At 40.8% G+C, this 16089-nt stretch overlaps 2 protein-coding genes across 3 annotated transcripts; both read right to left on the bottom strand.

The window, feature by feature from the left end:
• Positions 1–174: 174 nt before the first annotated feature.
• mcoln3a (mucolipin TRP cation channel 3a) lies at positions 175–9440 on the bottom strand. Of its 2 annotated transcripts, none has more exons than XM_063220398.1 (12): positions 9136–9440; positions 8823–8987; positions 5768–5921; positions 5553–5634; positions 5326–5422; positions 4989–5088; positions 2696–2814; positions 2201–2350; positions 1990–2091; positions 1458–1580; positions 1159–1365; positions 175–959 (listed from the first exon to the last, which is right to left on the bottom strand). In XM_063220398.1, the coding sequence occupies exons 1-12, from the start codon at positions 9358–9360 to the stop codon at positions 822–824; spliced, it is 1662 nt and encodes a 553-aa protein (XP_063076468.1). In that variant the 5' UTR covers positions 9361–9440; the 3' UTR covers positions 175–821. The 2 variants fall into 2 exon arrangements, with proteins under 2 accessions (XP_063076468.1, XP_063076469.1); XM_063220399.1 differs by having other exon boundaries at positions 2696–2811.
• A 1149-nt stretch (positions 9441–10589) lies between these two features.
• On the bottom strand, positions 10590–16089 carry bcl10 (BCL10 immune signaling adaptor). The gene is made up of 3 exons (XM_063220397.1): positions 15623–16089; positions 13939–14227; positions 10590–12509 (listed from the first exon to the last, which is right to left on the bottom strand). Exons 1-3 carry the CDS (start codon positions 15671–15673, stop codon positions 12100–12102), a joined length of 750 nt encoding a protein of 249 aa, XP_063076467.1. The 5' UTR covers positions 15674–16089; the 3' UTR covers positions 10590–12099.

Genomic DNA, 16089 nt, shown 5'->3' with positions numbered 1-16089 from the left:
TCTCTGCAAAGATTCAAGAACCAAATACAACACTTTCAGAAGATGTTCATGATATTATAACCTACGTTTAGGGGGGCAAATGATGCATTATAAAATAAATATCTGATGAATCATTAAGTTAATCACACAAACAGCTAATCACACAAAACAAACATTAATAACTTACTGTTACTGGGAGAGCCTGGGAGAGCTGCAAGTTGGAATAAGTTTGTTTTCAGACGATATAACTTTATTTACCATTTGTTCATCCTTGTCAGTAATAAAATTGTTCAAAATAATAACAATTATACATTCATCCAAAACCATTGTTCATATTTTAAAGAATCAATACCGGTAGGTAGGTGGTACAGTCTACAATACAGTTGACATGTGATTGCACCACTGTCTTCTGAAACGACATTCGCTTCGTCAAGTTCCTGGCCGCAAAGCATCCCCAAGGTGTTGTGGACCAGACCTGGGAGTGGTGCTTGTGGAGCCGCCCCTGGTGGAGCTGTGCAGAATTACACAGGTCTGACAAGAGCCAGGCTAAACAATACCATCTGAATCTTTGGGTTAATCTAAGTCTGGTGTATAAGATGTGCTCTTGCAGGACGGTCTACCTCGTCTTCAGCATTCATTCAAGCAAATATTTGTGTGCACATCCCTACATATAGGCCAGGTGCAAGACAGTAAAGGTACACGTAAATCCAATGAAAGTGGGAAAAAAAGTCTGCAAAGAACAACACAAGCAGTATCGCAAACTTTTTTCATTTTTTCACTTTCATTGCATTTGCCTACATCTTCAGCCTGCCTGCGTTTAGTTGGCTTGTCTGGCAGGTCTGTCAGCTGCAGCAAGCACAGGGAAAGGAGAGGCAGGGGTCCGGCTCTGGATCCATGTACTTCCCAGAGGCAGGCAAGTCCTTGCACTCCTTGATGAAGGCCTGTAGCTCAGACCCTGGGATGCCTTTTTGCTGGTTTTGCTGTAACGTGGAAAGAGTGTCACATGCTAAGTATGTAGGCTACTATGTATGCTGTGAGGTTTTTTTTGTTTGTTGCTTTTATATAGAATTTCCTTTGTACAGTTTTTACATAACTGGTTTTCTGCATCCAATACACATAAACAAAAACATATCAATGTAATGCTGGGTCAGCCTGTTTTATTGGCCACAATATTCCTACCTTGATGGTCTCGTACGTGTCGTTGATGAGGGCAATAAATAGGCTTAGAACCATGTAGGTGAAGAGGGAGATGAAGGAGTACACATACGCCCTGCTGAAGAGCCAGACCAGGTAGCTCTTTTCACGCAGTTTGATAAAGGTGGAATATATTTCATCGCCATTGATGAGGGAAAACAGGCAGTCGGCCACCATGTTAAAGGTACGGAACTATGGGAGACAAAATGATGTGAAAATCTTATTCACACTTAGCATCAATGGTACCTATAGCCATTATATTTCCCTTATAGATTATTCCTTACATTTTCATGGTGTGGTCCCAGCACAATCCATCCACAGAAGCAGTAGCTCAGGTAGATCATTACAGCGCATGTTGAAAATCGGATGACATTGGGAAAGGCTGCCCTCAGAGTGAGGATCAGGATCTGACAGAAACAAGAGCTGTGATCTCACCAGAGGACATGCATGCAGTGGTGTTTTATCTGTACTGCTGTGATATGCAAGATACCATGACTGTTTGAGCTCAGTCATTTGGGAAACAACAACATTCTTTACATTTTGACCTTGACACGGTTTGCTCCACAATTATTATTTTTAAGTTACCTTAAAATAAGGGCAGACTCTTCTAAAATACGATAAAGGATTTTCTAGCTTTTATTAAATAAAGGCTCAAGTTGATTTTGTAAAAGAAAAAATCAAACATGTCTTGAAAACCCAATATTCATATCACTGTAGCCTTCTTCAAGCATAATTTTGCCTATTTTCTGCATGCCATTCCATTAATATATGTAGGTATTTCAATAAGGGAATATAAAGAATGTTAATATTACTTACATTATACTTCGGGAAGAAACCCAGATATCGTAAAACGCCAATCCACACAAAGAGTGTAGAAGTGCCCAGTAGAATGCTGCAGACATCGTAATTTGTAAGCTCCTTGAAAGGCAAAAACCAAAACCTAGGTAAGATTCTTTTAAATTTGACAGTGAACTTGGGTGCAGAGTTTCCATAATATAGCCTACTGTCTGCCATTGGACCATCTCACCTTGGTTTGGATGCAAATTTTGAAAACAGAACCAGAAATGGTCAGTGTGTCACTGATTATGCTGAGAATGTACCAGCCATTAACAAATTCCAGGCGGTCTGACATGGGTACCGTTTTCTGATAGTACTTTCGGAAAAACATAGCATATTCCTGTGGGGAAAAACATGTACACATCATATTCATGAAGTTGAGTATGGCAGTGATAACTGTATTAAGCTGCTGTTATTATACAAACTGTATAATAATAATACATTAGGCCTATATGAAATATGGGTGTAACTACAGCATTATGATATAGGCCCCCTACTTTATATGTAAAATATATTGAACAAACACATGAATTGAAAAAAATATAGATGTTGAATATGTATTTAATGAACTCTAGTATATTGTCATATATATATGTATTATATATATATATATATATATATATATATATATATATATATATATATTATTTTGTGAGGGAAACCACTGGAATAGCATCCCACTTACCGACTGCAGACGAAGTCCATTGAGCACAGAACGTAAACACAGAACAAGAGACAGCAGGCATGCAAGAATGATGACAGAATCAAACGTTACAATGTGAATGAGATGATAGTCCTTATCTGCTGCAAAGAAACAAAACAGTTGTTATTTCAGTGTTGTTGTTGTTTTTTTTAAATTGTGCTCTGTCTCCATTAAGTTTTAAAAGTGAAGTGGAAGCATTCAATAAAATTGCTATTGTTTAAACATGGTAACGCTTTTTTGCAGTCCCTACTGTGTATTTTCTGGGTAACAACAGTGTAGCAGAGAGAAGTTCCATGGTACCTAATGGGTAAAAAAAGGTAACTTAAAAGTAAATACTAAGGAATAGTGTACGTTAAGAAAGGTGTACCGTGGTGCACTATGTTAATTTAGGCCATAGCTGAGCCTATGGTGATTTTCTCCAGCCCATACTAGTCTGTGATCATGTCAACTCTAGCACTAAGGCTAGGAGGCTAGTCTATTTTTGGTCGTGAGTTTGTCTTGCCCTGTCTTGGTCTTGATGTGGTCTTGGTTGCGACTGGTCTGTCTTGCTCTTGGTCTCAATACCCTCCGGCCTTGGTAATGTCTTGGTCTCGGACTCCAGTAAGTGTGGCTACATCACAGAGAGATGCTGGACGGCTTGACAGGCTGGTGAGGAAAGCAGGGTCTGTGGTAGGCACAGAACTGGACGCCCTCACAACCACAGCTGACAAGAGGACACTTAGCAGATTAGACTCTATCCTGGACAACTACAAGCACCCCCTGTACCCAGTCTTCGACAACCAGAGAAGCCTGTTCAGCCTCAGACTGCGCGCCATCTCCTGCAAGACAGACAGGCTGCGAAAGTCCTTTGTACCCAGGGCCATCCAGCTATTCAACATTGCACAGAAGGACACACAAAGAGAGATCGTCATAGGGGACTGGACTGCATAACAGATCCCTCTCCTGCACACTTTATCTACCTGGACTCTTTACCCTATGACTCCTCCTCTTTCATTGGAATGCACAGCTGTGTGTGTGTGTGTGTGTGTGTGTGTGTGTGTGTGTGTGTGTGTGTGTGTGTGTGTGTGTGTGTGCGTGGGTGGGTGGGTGTGTGTGTGTGTGTGTGTGTGTGGAGAGACACAGTTGACGTGTGTAACCCCTTGGACTACTGATACTCCTGGACACTTTGATGGTAACTTTGTCTTGGCCACCCAGCACGGGTGACACTATGTACACTTTATTTTTTGTGTGTGTGTGTGTGTGTGTGTGTGTGTGTGTGTGTGTGTGTGTGTGTGTGTGTGTGTGTGTGTGTGTGTGTGTGTGTGTGTGTGTGAGAGAGTGTGTGTGTAGTGACACAGGGGGCGACACCCCCCCCCCCCCCCATCCTTTTTTCCAAGGAATACTATGGACATTGTACTAGGCAGAGAGACTATGGACACTCCTGGACACTTTATGAACACTTTGTCTTGGCTTCTATGTGCCACTTGGCTAAGGCACATGTTAACACTGTGGACTTTTACACTTTATATTTGGTGTGTGTGTTTGTGTGTGTGTGTGTGTGTGTGTGTGTGTGTGTGTGTGTGTGTGTGTGTGTGTGTGTGTGTGTGTGTGTGTGTGTGTGTTAGAGAGAGATGCCTTGGCAAAATGTATGCAACAGTAAGCTATATATGATTATTTTTATGTGTAAATATGTGTATTATGTCTTGTGGGTAATGTCTTTATTTATGTGTGTATGCTACTTGGCACCTTAATTTCCCTCTGGGATCAATAAACGATATTCTACTCTACTCTACTCTACTCTACATCACATCATCATAGTATTTACATTGCAGTTGCCACTTTTTTACCTATTATGTACCGTGTAACTTTTCTCTATTACCCTGTTGTTAGTTGCACATTGTCATGTGAGGCCACAACCAAAAGCTGAGGACGGGAGTTTGGATAATGGAAATGGATCTCAGCTCTCTGCTCTCTCACTCTGACTCTAGGACACGTGCTCATGCAAAACTGTATGGTCATGGCTGGCAGAAACATAGCATCTGCTTTCACCACACTTGCAGCTACCACAACACTTACTTACGCTCTTTGGTTAATTCACATGACTGATGTGACATTTTTGTGTAAATTAAAGCATTACATTATCACATTTTGGTTAAAATGTTCCTATCGTTGTGGTCGCCCTTCATGTTTTAGCCACTTACCAACTAATGGTCTTCTTGACAACTATAAAATACACAGTAGGCCTAATTAGAGGACTGTAAAAGAAAGTGTTACCGTAACTGTATTAAATTCTTACCAGACCCAGACACATTCCAGTCCTTGCATACTTTGATCAATACATGGTTTTTCAACGATATCTTAATCCTTCCACTATGAGCGGTGTTGTCAAATAAAATCTGAAAAACAAAAAAAATCAAAAACAAAAAAAATGGAATTAACAATAGGCCATTTACCTCAAATGACAGGAACAGAAAAATTGCACACAAATGCTTATAGTTTTAACTAACACTATAATCTGTGTAATGTAACATCTGTGACCCATGAAAAAAAGCCATAGCATGTTCAACCATTCAGTCATTTTTCTGTGACAGGTGTGCTTAAGTATCTTTTTTTCAGTCATTTCTGTGACCCACCATAGTCCTGAAGTTATAGCAGTCTGGCAGCTCGTTGTGTCGCACTGTTTGTAGATTTATGGCCTTAATATTCAGGTAGACTTTAACAGTCAGTAGTCTGTGGAGACACATAACATCATTCCACACAAAATATTCCACACTAGTCAATGCTTTAAGAAAGCCTTTATATATTTTTTATTATTATTGAATCTTAATTTATGTGTGATGCATATACAGTAGGACATTACCTTTTAAAATCCAGAGTAAAATTCAATTCTTCTATCACAGAACCATCTTTTAGTGGTCTCAGAGGATAAACAGATATACACTCTAGGAGCAGAGGAAATTAAATTGTTTATATAAATAGACTGGAGGGTTCTTTAATGAATCATTGTCGCCATGCCTACCACAGCCCAGCCGAGAGAGACAGACAAACAGACATACAGTAGATAGTGTGTGTCACCTTTCTCAATAACTGGGTCGATGTCAAATGTGTCATTGTCAGGGGAGATGCTCCCGCGTCGGTAGAACTCCTTGCATAAGGATAGTGGCGTGTACACCCCATCATTCCTTTCATATGCATGATTTCCCACTGTGAGGTTTGGCATGTCCATATACTGAGACAGGGAGAACAAAGTTATCCAACATGAAACAAGTGGTCTCATACTGTATGTCGCAATGCAAGAAGTGGTGAGCAAACAGAGTGGCTTATCCTCTGCTTTATGCGAGAGGCATGGTACATGTCAAACAACGCCTCTCCATCATTCTTAACTAGTGTGTGTTTTCTATTGGACAAGGCAGCCTTAAGCAGGGCTGGACTGGCCATCTGGCATAGCGGGCATTAGGGCTGGGCGATATGGAAAAAAAACAATATCACGATATGGATTACTTTATATCACGATAACGATATATATCACGATATAGCACAATTACATAAGTTTTCAGTTATTCTCTTTATTTGCTTTCAGTTTCTCTTTATTTGCTCTTTATTTTTTCATGTCGCAAAACAACCTTTCTTTAAAATTGATCTTTTTATTCTTTACAGTTACATTAACTGTAATTATTATAGTGTGTATTGTGACAACATACAATGTAATTAAATTATATTCAATTGTATAAAATGGATAAAAATTCACTTATAGTGTGTATTGTGACAACATGCAATGTAATTAAATGATATTCAATTGTATAAAATGGATAAAAATTACTATCACGATATAAACGATATAGGAGAAAGGTCACGATATACACTTTTATATCACGATAACGATATATATCGTCATATTGCCCAGCCCTAGCGGGCATTTCCCAATGGGCCCCACACCCTCGTGGGCCCCTATTCTCAGAAATGTAAAAATAACATTCAGAAAATAGGGTCCCACAAGGGTGTGGAGGCCACTGGTGAGTCAGTTCTGAGCCGCTAATTACGAGGGGCCCCTGAGGGCCCTAATTCTCCCCCAGTGCCTTGGCCTTAAGCGACACCTGAGCAATTGAATTCTATATTGTGTAATAGTCCTATTTGTCCAAACCTCATTAGCGTTTGAGTGATACTTAACCAAAGGTGTATTTACTCATTCTTCCCTCTCTTCAGAACATTTACATTCTATGGTCAATACAAATATAATAACATGCAGTAATGTTTATTTGTAGTGTCATTAGTTAAAGCAGACACTGTTTCTTCCTTAATTCTTGTGATTTCCGGGAAGACCAAGCCCGCCTTTATGACCAATTTCAACAAATGTAAGAAATTGCAAAGGGTTTACTAACTTTTTTTCTCCCACTGTAAGTAAGGAAGCACTTGTGTATGAATTTGAACGCATGGGTATGGAAATACTGTATGACAGACAATAAAGAGAACAGCCTCACGTTGATACTGAGAAATGCCTAGGATGTGGTCTATAAATGACATACTGTAGATACATGCATCTATTTCCTACAGAGTGACACTTTTTTGCTATACACAGTCCACACCCTTCATCTCCTCCTGCTGCATGGTAACGCGATTGAAAAGTAAATACAGCTAGTATGCAACATGGACCATTTGTCTAGTAGTTTGTGCCCATCATTGTAATGCTGTCAGTAACCCCTCACTGAAAAACAAACCTTCCTGTATTTGCCTCTGACAAGCTGCTTATTCAACCTCATCAGTCCTTTCCCCAGAGGAGCAGGGGTGGTAGATGAAGGGACAGGGAGTGGTGACACTTAACAATAGGGTTCAGATTTTAGCCACTAATGGCCTGAGGAAGATCCCTCTGTTGCATCGAAACGTTGCCGTATGTTTAAATGAAATAAAGTATTTTTGGAGTTAATACACAGTGTGCAGACCGCTTCATCACACTACCTACTACTTTTTTGTCTGGCACCTGGACAACTACCTGTGGATGTGCGCACCCTACCTCCAGCCACTAATAGGCCTACATACATGACAAATCATGACCGCTAAAAGTATTGGCTGGGCGCAGGACAAAGTCGTCTGATAGGGCCCCAAACCCAATACATACAATGTAATGGGCCCCTTTCTCTCTGGGCCTGGGACAAGGGACCCCTTTGTCCCCCTTGTCAACTTCCCTGTGCCAAATTACTGTCTGTATAGTGACTTATAAGACATGTCTTTAGCAAAACTAAGGGCCTACTAGGTCCTTACTATGGTTCAATAATAAAGGCCTTATTGGCAATAAACGATACATTTGTGAATACACACTTTAAAAGAAGATCCGATTTCACTGAGCATGTCTCATAGGTCAATTATACAGACATGTATCAGACATGTATGGCATGAATTAATGGCTGGCATGTGAACTCTATTGGAAAGTGTTACCACGTGTGTTTAATAACAGAAGCCCCAGAGTTTCATTCCTTGCTGCTAGCACCATGGTTATGTGACTAAGAGAACTGATCATACAGGTATTTCAGGTAGCCTACAGAAACAATTTAGCAATTGTATAAATTGACAAGTAATCTGTAGACTGTAGGCAGGCCTGCATGAAAAGTCAAGATGGAAAAAAACATGTCACTGAATATGTCCAGATACCTTATTAGTTCTTTTCAAAACACCTCAGCAACACAGTGATGCGAAATATAGACAACAGAGGACTACTTAGGATAGACAGTATGGCTACCATATATCTGTAGGCTATGTATCATATAAGAACTATGTGGTCTGAATATGAATAATTTTGCCAGTTTTATGTGCATCTTTTCCCTATTTGGTAAGCTGAAGTTATGCAGACAGAGTACCTGGAGGGGCCAGGTGCAAATGGGCAAATTCATTACAAAATGTTTCCAGAACAGTAAAGTAATCCACTGTCACAATCACTGTTCACATGAAGTACAGTACAGTATATGCGAAAACAACAGCAACACCTATCATTGCACATTGTCGCCATTACAGTATCACAAGTGTTGAAAGGATGGACTGTTCTCAAGCTCTAAAAAAAGAATAATTATATTGAAAATGTAATCACATGGGGTTAATGTAATAATTATATTTGGAAAGGCAAGAAAAAGAGAAACTTTACCTGATTAATGATGTAACTGATATGGTCGTACGTCTCTGCTCTGGTGTACACTGCATAATTTTTGTCTTGGTCTTGATAGTCTTTCAGGAAAAGGTGTTTTAATGTCTTAATGTTTTCTTCTTTAAATGTGACCATCATCTCATTACTCAGCCCGAAAGACACCAGCTTTCAAAGAAACACAGGGAGCAGGTTAGTATCCGCACAACAATGGGACAATGGAGAAAAAACAAAAAGCCAACCTATTAATAAACATCAGTGATGCAGTTTTTGTGTACTTCAGTCCCGCTGGTTTCAATTAAAGAGTCTCCCTTACCTGAATAGTGATGATGACTATCTTCAGAATCTGTAGCATTAACTTCCATGGTTTGCGGCCTCTCGCGTGAAATTTCTCACATGGGTTCATGAAAAAATATTTCAGCCTTCTCCTGAAACGATCCACCTCCTTGGGGTCCAGATCTGACACAGAAGCTGTCCAATGGTAGGTCTGTTTGAGGCGAGCCTCTTGGTCACCCCTAATTAAGAGGTCTCGCTCTGTCATTGTTTGGAGTCTTCACACGCAGCGCTCTTCAACTGAAGTTTTTGGGTGAGAGAGACAATTTCATATGGTGCATGTGTCTGTCTGCGTGTCTCATTTAAAATGAGCGTGAGGATCCGAGCTCTGGCTCAAGTGGTAGAGCAGCATAACTGTTTTATCTTGATGAGCCCTATACATATTGAGATGAAGCTTAGGCATTCTTTTCATTCTTCAGTTTTATCATACAAGTTGTTCAGCATTTTTAACATCGTGCTGCTGTCAATCATTGTTGCTCTTCCAGAAAAAAAAACAAGATCTTTCAAAACAATATTAGGAGAGAAAAAACTCAAACTGTATGCACTGGAGAAAAATACACGTGTTCCTTTTTTCTGCCATGTGTGTGGTTATCTAAGTCATCAGAAAAACATGTCTTCTAATTCACCTGTTGTGGCACTGCACCTCAGTGGCAAAAATTGAGAGGAATACTAGTAGGGCGCCACAATGGAAACATTGTGAAATATTGCATTCATGCCAGTCCTAATACACTAGTCTAGTCACATTGAGGTTGCATGTTATCACACTGTGCAAGGATTCCACACAAACAATTTACTGCGGATAAAAGTATAGCATCCTGAGATCTACCTATTTTTTCTCAGACCTCATTGAGCTCTTCCCCTCTATAAACTCATGAATCAAGTGAAAAGGGAGTTTTTCCTCACCCCTGTTGCCACCAGGGGCCACATCTGAGCTCCCTATTCAGTGTGACTATTTATCACTTATCCTGGGCCCAACCCTTGTGGACCTTATTCCTCTACAATCTCTACTTATGTCCTCTTTAAACTTGTTTCATTTTCTCTACATCTACTCATTTACCTATCTACATATTTTCTTTATCCCGTCTAGTTTCTTCTTTTGTATTATTGCTATTCTTTCTTGTTTCTGTCTCTCCTTTCTACTTCACTTTTTATTTTCATCTTTAACATTGTTTATCCATTTGTTAAGCACTTTGAGCTGCATGCCTTGTATGATTTTGTGCTATACAAATACAGTTGTTTATTTATTTATTTATTATTATTATCATTATTATTATTATATGTAAAAAGGAAAGAAAATGTCTATTGGCTCCTCTCATTGACATCTTACTGTGAACACACAATATTGCAACCCATTTTATGACATCAACCTTTAAAACACATTTGAGTTTACTAACTGAAGACTTTGGCATACAACAATGTGAGGCTAAAACAGACCATTGAGTTTGATTATTTCCGATACTGCTTTGCCCCAGATGCATGCATATACTTGTAGTAAGAATAATGTAACACAGCATGGCAGTGAAAAATTCACAGTATGTTGGTTTTCAACTTTCTTTTATTTACAGTAGGTGTGTAGTGGTTCCAGTGGTAGTTTGTATTTGCTGATACTGAAGTTACTCTCTAAACAGCACCAACTGCCTTATACAGTATGTCGCTACAGATACAGTATTATCCTGAATGTTGATGACACATTCACAAACAAAGCAATATATCAGTCATTTTGCTAGTACATTTCGGTCTGTTGTTACCTCATGACTACAGAGTGGGGGGCGCTGTGGCGCAGCGCGCTAGTCCCCCCACATTTGGGCTTGCATGCCCACGGGGACCCCGGTTCGAGTCCGGCCGGGGTCATTTCCCGATCCCACCCCGTCTCTCTGTCCCATTCGCTTCCTGTCACCATCTCAGACTGTCCTATCGAATAAAGGCATAAAAGCCCCTAAAAATATAGTTTAAAAAAAAGATTACAGAGTAGTTCGTTTCTGGTCTCACAAATACAAAATCATTACGATACACATATGCTTGTCCTGTGTGTTTTCAGTAGTATAAATTATTTCTGTGTAGTTGGCATGGTAGTGCCAGTGCCAGTGTGTGGCAACTTCAACAAAACATTTTCATTAAGGTTTTTTTGACATTCATGACACTGAGATCTGACTTCTGTACACCATCATTTGGGGGTGGGTGGGGGAGGTGGTAATTCTTGAGGTGTGTCATTGTACATCGTGTCTTCCCTTGGGTGATAGAGGTGTCTGCTATATAATCAACCAGCTAGCTGCACAAAAGAAGCAGACAAGTTTCAACATGGCGACAGACTCTGTGGGTGAATTCCAACATGCACAACTCCCGTCCTCCACTTGCGCTTGTGGCCTCGCTCCACCTCCTGGCCCCACCTTCGTGGAGAGAACAATAAAGTTTCCAGGATGTCAGCATGGCCACAACAACTTTTGTGAGACTGTTTTTCATATACCATCCTGATTGCGAATGAGAAAATGACATTAGAATTGTGCTTTTGCAAGATTGAATTGAATTCATTTTCTGTCGTCAGTGACATCAATATGAGATCAGAAGCAGGCAAGTGAGCAAGGGATGACGGAGGTCGGCATATTGGAATGCACCCTTTGTCTGCAAACTACTGAGAGGAAGTGAAGCATCTGTCCTCCGCACCAACACACAAATCGTTAAAAAATAATGCATTAGAGATGTACAAAAGAGGTATACTAAATGATACTGGTGCTGAAGAAAGGAAACACAGTTGCATCAGGTAAGAGCAAAGACAACCAAACACTAGTATTACTTCTTGTGCATTGTGATTACACACTAAATAAAAAATAAAAATTGAAATTTCATACAAAGTGAAAAGCTAAGAAAAGTCCAGTGATCCAAAAAGTGGTCTCATAGTAGAGTTCTGTCATGATGGCTCGGATGGTGACTAGGCGGGCACAAGCCACCATCATGGGCGGGGCGAAACGGACCGGGATCGCAGCGGTTGAAAGTTGGCATCCCCTCCGCTAGCATTGCTGCCCCCCGCCCCAGAATCTGTGTCCTGCGCCTCGTCCAGCACCTCCTCAGGCAAAGGAGGCGCCCCGGGGTCCCCTGGTTTGGGCAGGTAGGAGGACACACTGGAGGCTGATATGGCGCAGCAGACGCTGCTGCTGCTGACGTCTCGTCCTCCGGCAGAGCCGCTGAACAGGTTGAGCGAACTGGTGACCACCGACTGTGACGGGCTTCTCTCGCCCTCGGGGTGGTACAGCGCAGTGGAGGCATAGCAATCGATGGAAGAGAATGTCCGAGAGGGGTCAGTGGTGGGACCTGGCTTCGTGGGGCTGTAGGTTGAACTCGAACTTGTGCAGCACGATTCAGCTGTAGGACGTAAAAAGTACAGTGTAATGCTTTTAGTCTGCCAACATTCAATTTGGGAAACATTATAAAGTGGTACCTGTCTAGAAATAATGCACCTTTATGATTTCCAGATAGTTTTCATGATACAATAATGGTGTTATAACTGTTAAAACCATTATAACACAGGACAGCTGTGGCCTTATCCTAAAGGTATGGCCTATTGTTGGTCTTTGGATCAGAGAATTGCAGTAGAATGTAGTAGGTATCCTGATCTAGTACCCACATAGGCCTACCTTTAATCTTCCCTCCCAATCTTGTTTTCAGACAGCATTTCCCTGCATAACAAAACTAAACCTCTATTCTCTAACATTTTCCTGCACCCTAGAAACATGCACACCAGTGATTACACCCCGCCATTCCGACGCCCCGCCATTCTGACATTGACGCTTTATTGCAGGAACTATTTTTCCAGCTTGCAGGAACCGTTTTTCAAAGATCTCAGACCCTACCTTTAAGGGCATTTGGACCGTGACAAAATGATACACTGATCCTGCAATTACGCTGTCACTCTCTCCACTTTCCACTCATGTCGCAAATGTCAATAAAGTTAGAAAGTTGTTCATGCGCCTCTAAGCACTTGCAACAATGTTTAAATGACTCGGAATGGCTCGGAATGACAATCAAATACTGTCGGAAATGGCGGTGTGTCGGAATGGCCCCCACACCGGTTGCTCCAATGTAATGTCATCTAAAATGTAATGTAAATTAGGGCTGCACAATATATCGAAAATGTATCTTTATCGCGATATCATAGCTTGCAATACACATATCGCAAAAGTTGTGCACGTATCGCAAAAAGTTTTCAATAACAGCAAATTTGGTGAAAAGGTAAAACATTTTTTTTAACATGTTGACATTTTAAGTTGATGCTGTATATTAGCCATGTTTTTTCCAAATAAAAAATAATGTTGGAAATAAAATATTGCTCTCAGTTGTTTTATACATGATAAAGTGTAGATATATATTAAAATAAATATATTAAATAGGTATTGCGAGTAATATCGATATCGCTGTATACAGTCATATTATCGTGTGTGGCATATTTTTCTAATATCGTGAAGCCCTAATGTAAATCATTCTGGTTCATCTGGTAAATATGAAAAAACGTTTCACACAATAATAATTGACTACAAATATCTCAAAATGACGCGTTGAGTAGCCTAGGCCATTGGCTACATATTAGTTAAAGTGAAAAATTACATACAATGTAACAAAGTCCCAATTTTGGGCCTCCTCTCTCCCTGGGCCCAGGACAACTGACCCCTTTGTTACCCCTGTTGGCTTCCCTGTTAATGAGGTTGCATGTTTTTACTATATGAGAAGAACAAACATTCACACTCACAGGCCTCATATACTAGATAGCACTTAGCACACAATAGCACAATCTTACCCTTCAGGGCAGCTATCTTCTCATCCTTGACCTTTTGCACTTCGTCGGTTATCTTGGTAATGAGAAAGTTAATAGTGCGTTCCCTGCGTATAGATTCAATTAAGGTGTCCAGGCCTAGAGGGTTTTCGGCAAGGCAGTCCAACAGCTTGCCAGCGCGCTTACGGTCGGTATTCTTGCAGTTTATTTCTTCTGTATCATCCCGAGTAAGAATTCTCTTGGATCGCAGGTAGTCGAAATGCCGATTGGCAATAATCTTATCCACCAGATATGGGCGCAGCCTCTCAAGGGCCTAGAAAAAAAAAAGAATCACAAGTCAGTCAGGTCTACCACTATTCAGATGAGTGGACTGGCAGGATGCAGACTTGCATCATGCAGTGCAATAGGTGAGAAAACAAGTAGTAGTAGTAGCAGGGCCATCATAGTCAAGTGTTCTTGATCCCATTTTAAGGACGGGAAAGGCAAAAGATCTGGATAGAATTGATTTAATGCAAATATAGTGCATTCTCCCTCCCTTAAACCAACTTATTTTGACATAAAGTAGAACCATTAATCACAACTTCATGAGGGCCCAATTCTGGGCCCCCCTTTTTCCTGAGCCCGGGACAAAATACCCGTTTGTCCCCCCCTGTCGGCGGGCGTCATAGTAGTAGTAGCAGTACAACCGTATCTCTTTCATTTCGTGAGGTATTCACGAAAAAAATAACTTTAATTTCCATGGTGCATTCACGTTATTGCCCGTTTTTCGTGGTTGGGCAACGAAATGCTGCCTATTCATTTGAATTGCCCGACTGCTGCCTAGCGACCCACTAGTTTGACGCCCTTTCGGTACCGTCACATGGTAATCAAACATTTCAAACAAGCAATTTAGGGTTAGGGTTAGGTTTAGGGTTAAGGTTAGGGTTAAGGTTAGGTTTAGGGTTAAGTAGGGTTAGGTTTAGGTTTAGGTTTAGGTTTAGGTTTAGGGTTAAGGTTTAGGTTTAGGGTCGTATGACATAAGGCGTAAGTACCGAAAGGGCGTCGAATTAGTGAGTCCCGAGTGTATCAGCAGTGTTCTGTCAGCACCCCCTCCCCGCCCCTGCAGACGCTTGGATAACCATAGCAGCAGTCGGGCAATTCAAATGAATAGGCAGTGTTTCGTTGCCCAACCACGAAAAACGGGCAATTACGTGAATGCACCACGAAAATTAAATATTTTTTTTTCGTGAATACTTCACGAAATGACAGGGATAGGGCTCAGCAGTAGCAGTAGTAGAAGTAGTAGTAGTAGTAGCAGTAGCAGCAGCACTATTCAGCCTTCGTGGTCTTACCACAACCAGGAACACTATTTAATAGCCATACCCAACAGCATGATAGGCTACGGTTCAATTATACTCGAGTTGACCAGCACAGCACACTATTTAGGCTAGTTATTCATCATTTTAGTAAGACAAGCTTCTTTACGCACACGCGTAAAAGTGCTCCTCCATTCATGCAAATGAATGGTAGATATGCTACATCTATCATCAAACCACATCCAGATGTATCCATAGTCTATAGGCTATCGAGTAGGGCTCAGTTATTTGTGTTTTGAACTTTCAAGACCATCAGTGCCATTGCCAGATTCTAAGAAACTCCCATTCACAAGACACAAATGTGTGAGATAAATATTATGTAAACACATATTCATAGTAGATAGTATACTCACTTCCTTCTTTATATCAGCCATGTCGTCTTCCGTCAGGTGAGGAAAATCCATTCTACCCGTTTTGTTGAACTCGTCCTCAGTCCTGGGCCTCGATACTCTATATTACGCGTTCAAAAGTTATTTGAACAATGCGTTATGCTGAGAAATATGTTAGATGACACCGGACTATGCGAAATATTGCTACATTGTTAAACTTTTGTTGGCTCGTAGGCTACATGCATCTCACCTATACACTCAAATTATCGGAAGGAGAGAGGGAACTATTCGAGTTGTTCAACTTCCTCATTCACACTTTGACGCGCGTCGACGTAACTGGGTGGAACAGGGTTATTTCCTTTTCTTCAGTGTAATTCAACGTTTCTTGTTGTGGCCGCCAAACGCGAATTTGTTAAACTATGCCAACGCAGGTGCCATAGGTCTCCATACAATGGCAATATTGGTGTATTGGTAAAGAAGGCATGGGTTAT

The sequence above is a fragment of the Engraulis encrasicolus genome, chromosome 16 (assembly GCF_034702125.1).
Source record: "Engraulis encrasicolus isolate BLACKSEA-1 chromosome 16, IST_EnEncr_1.0, whole genome shotgun sequence".
In the NCBI taxonomy this organism is placed as follows: domain Eukaryota; kingdom Metazoa; phylum Chordata; class Actinopteri; order Clupeiformes; family Engraulidae; genus Engraulis; species Engraulis encrasicolus.
This window is presented reverse-complemented; position numbering and strand designations above follow the sequence as displayed.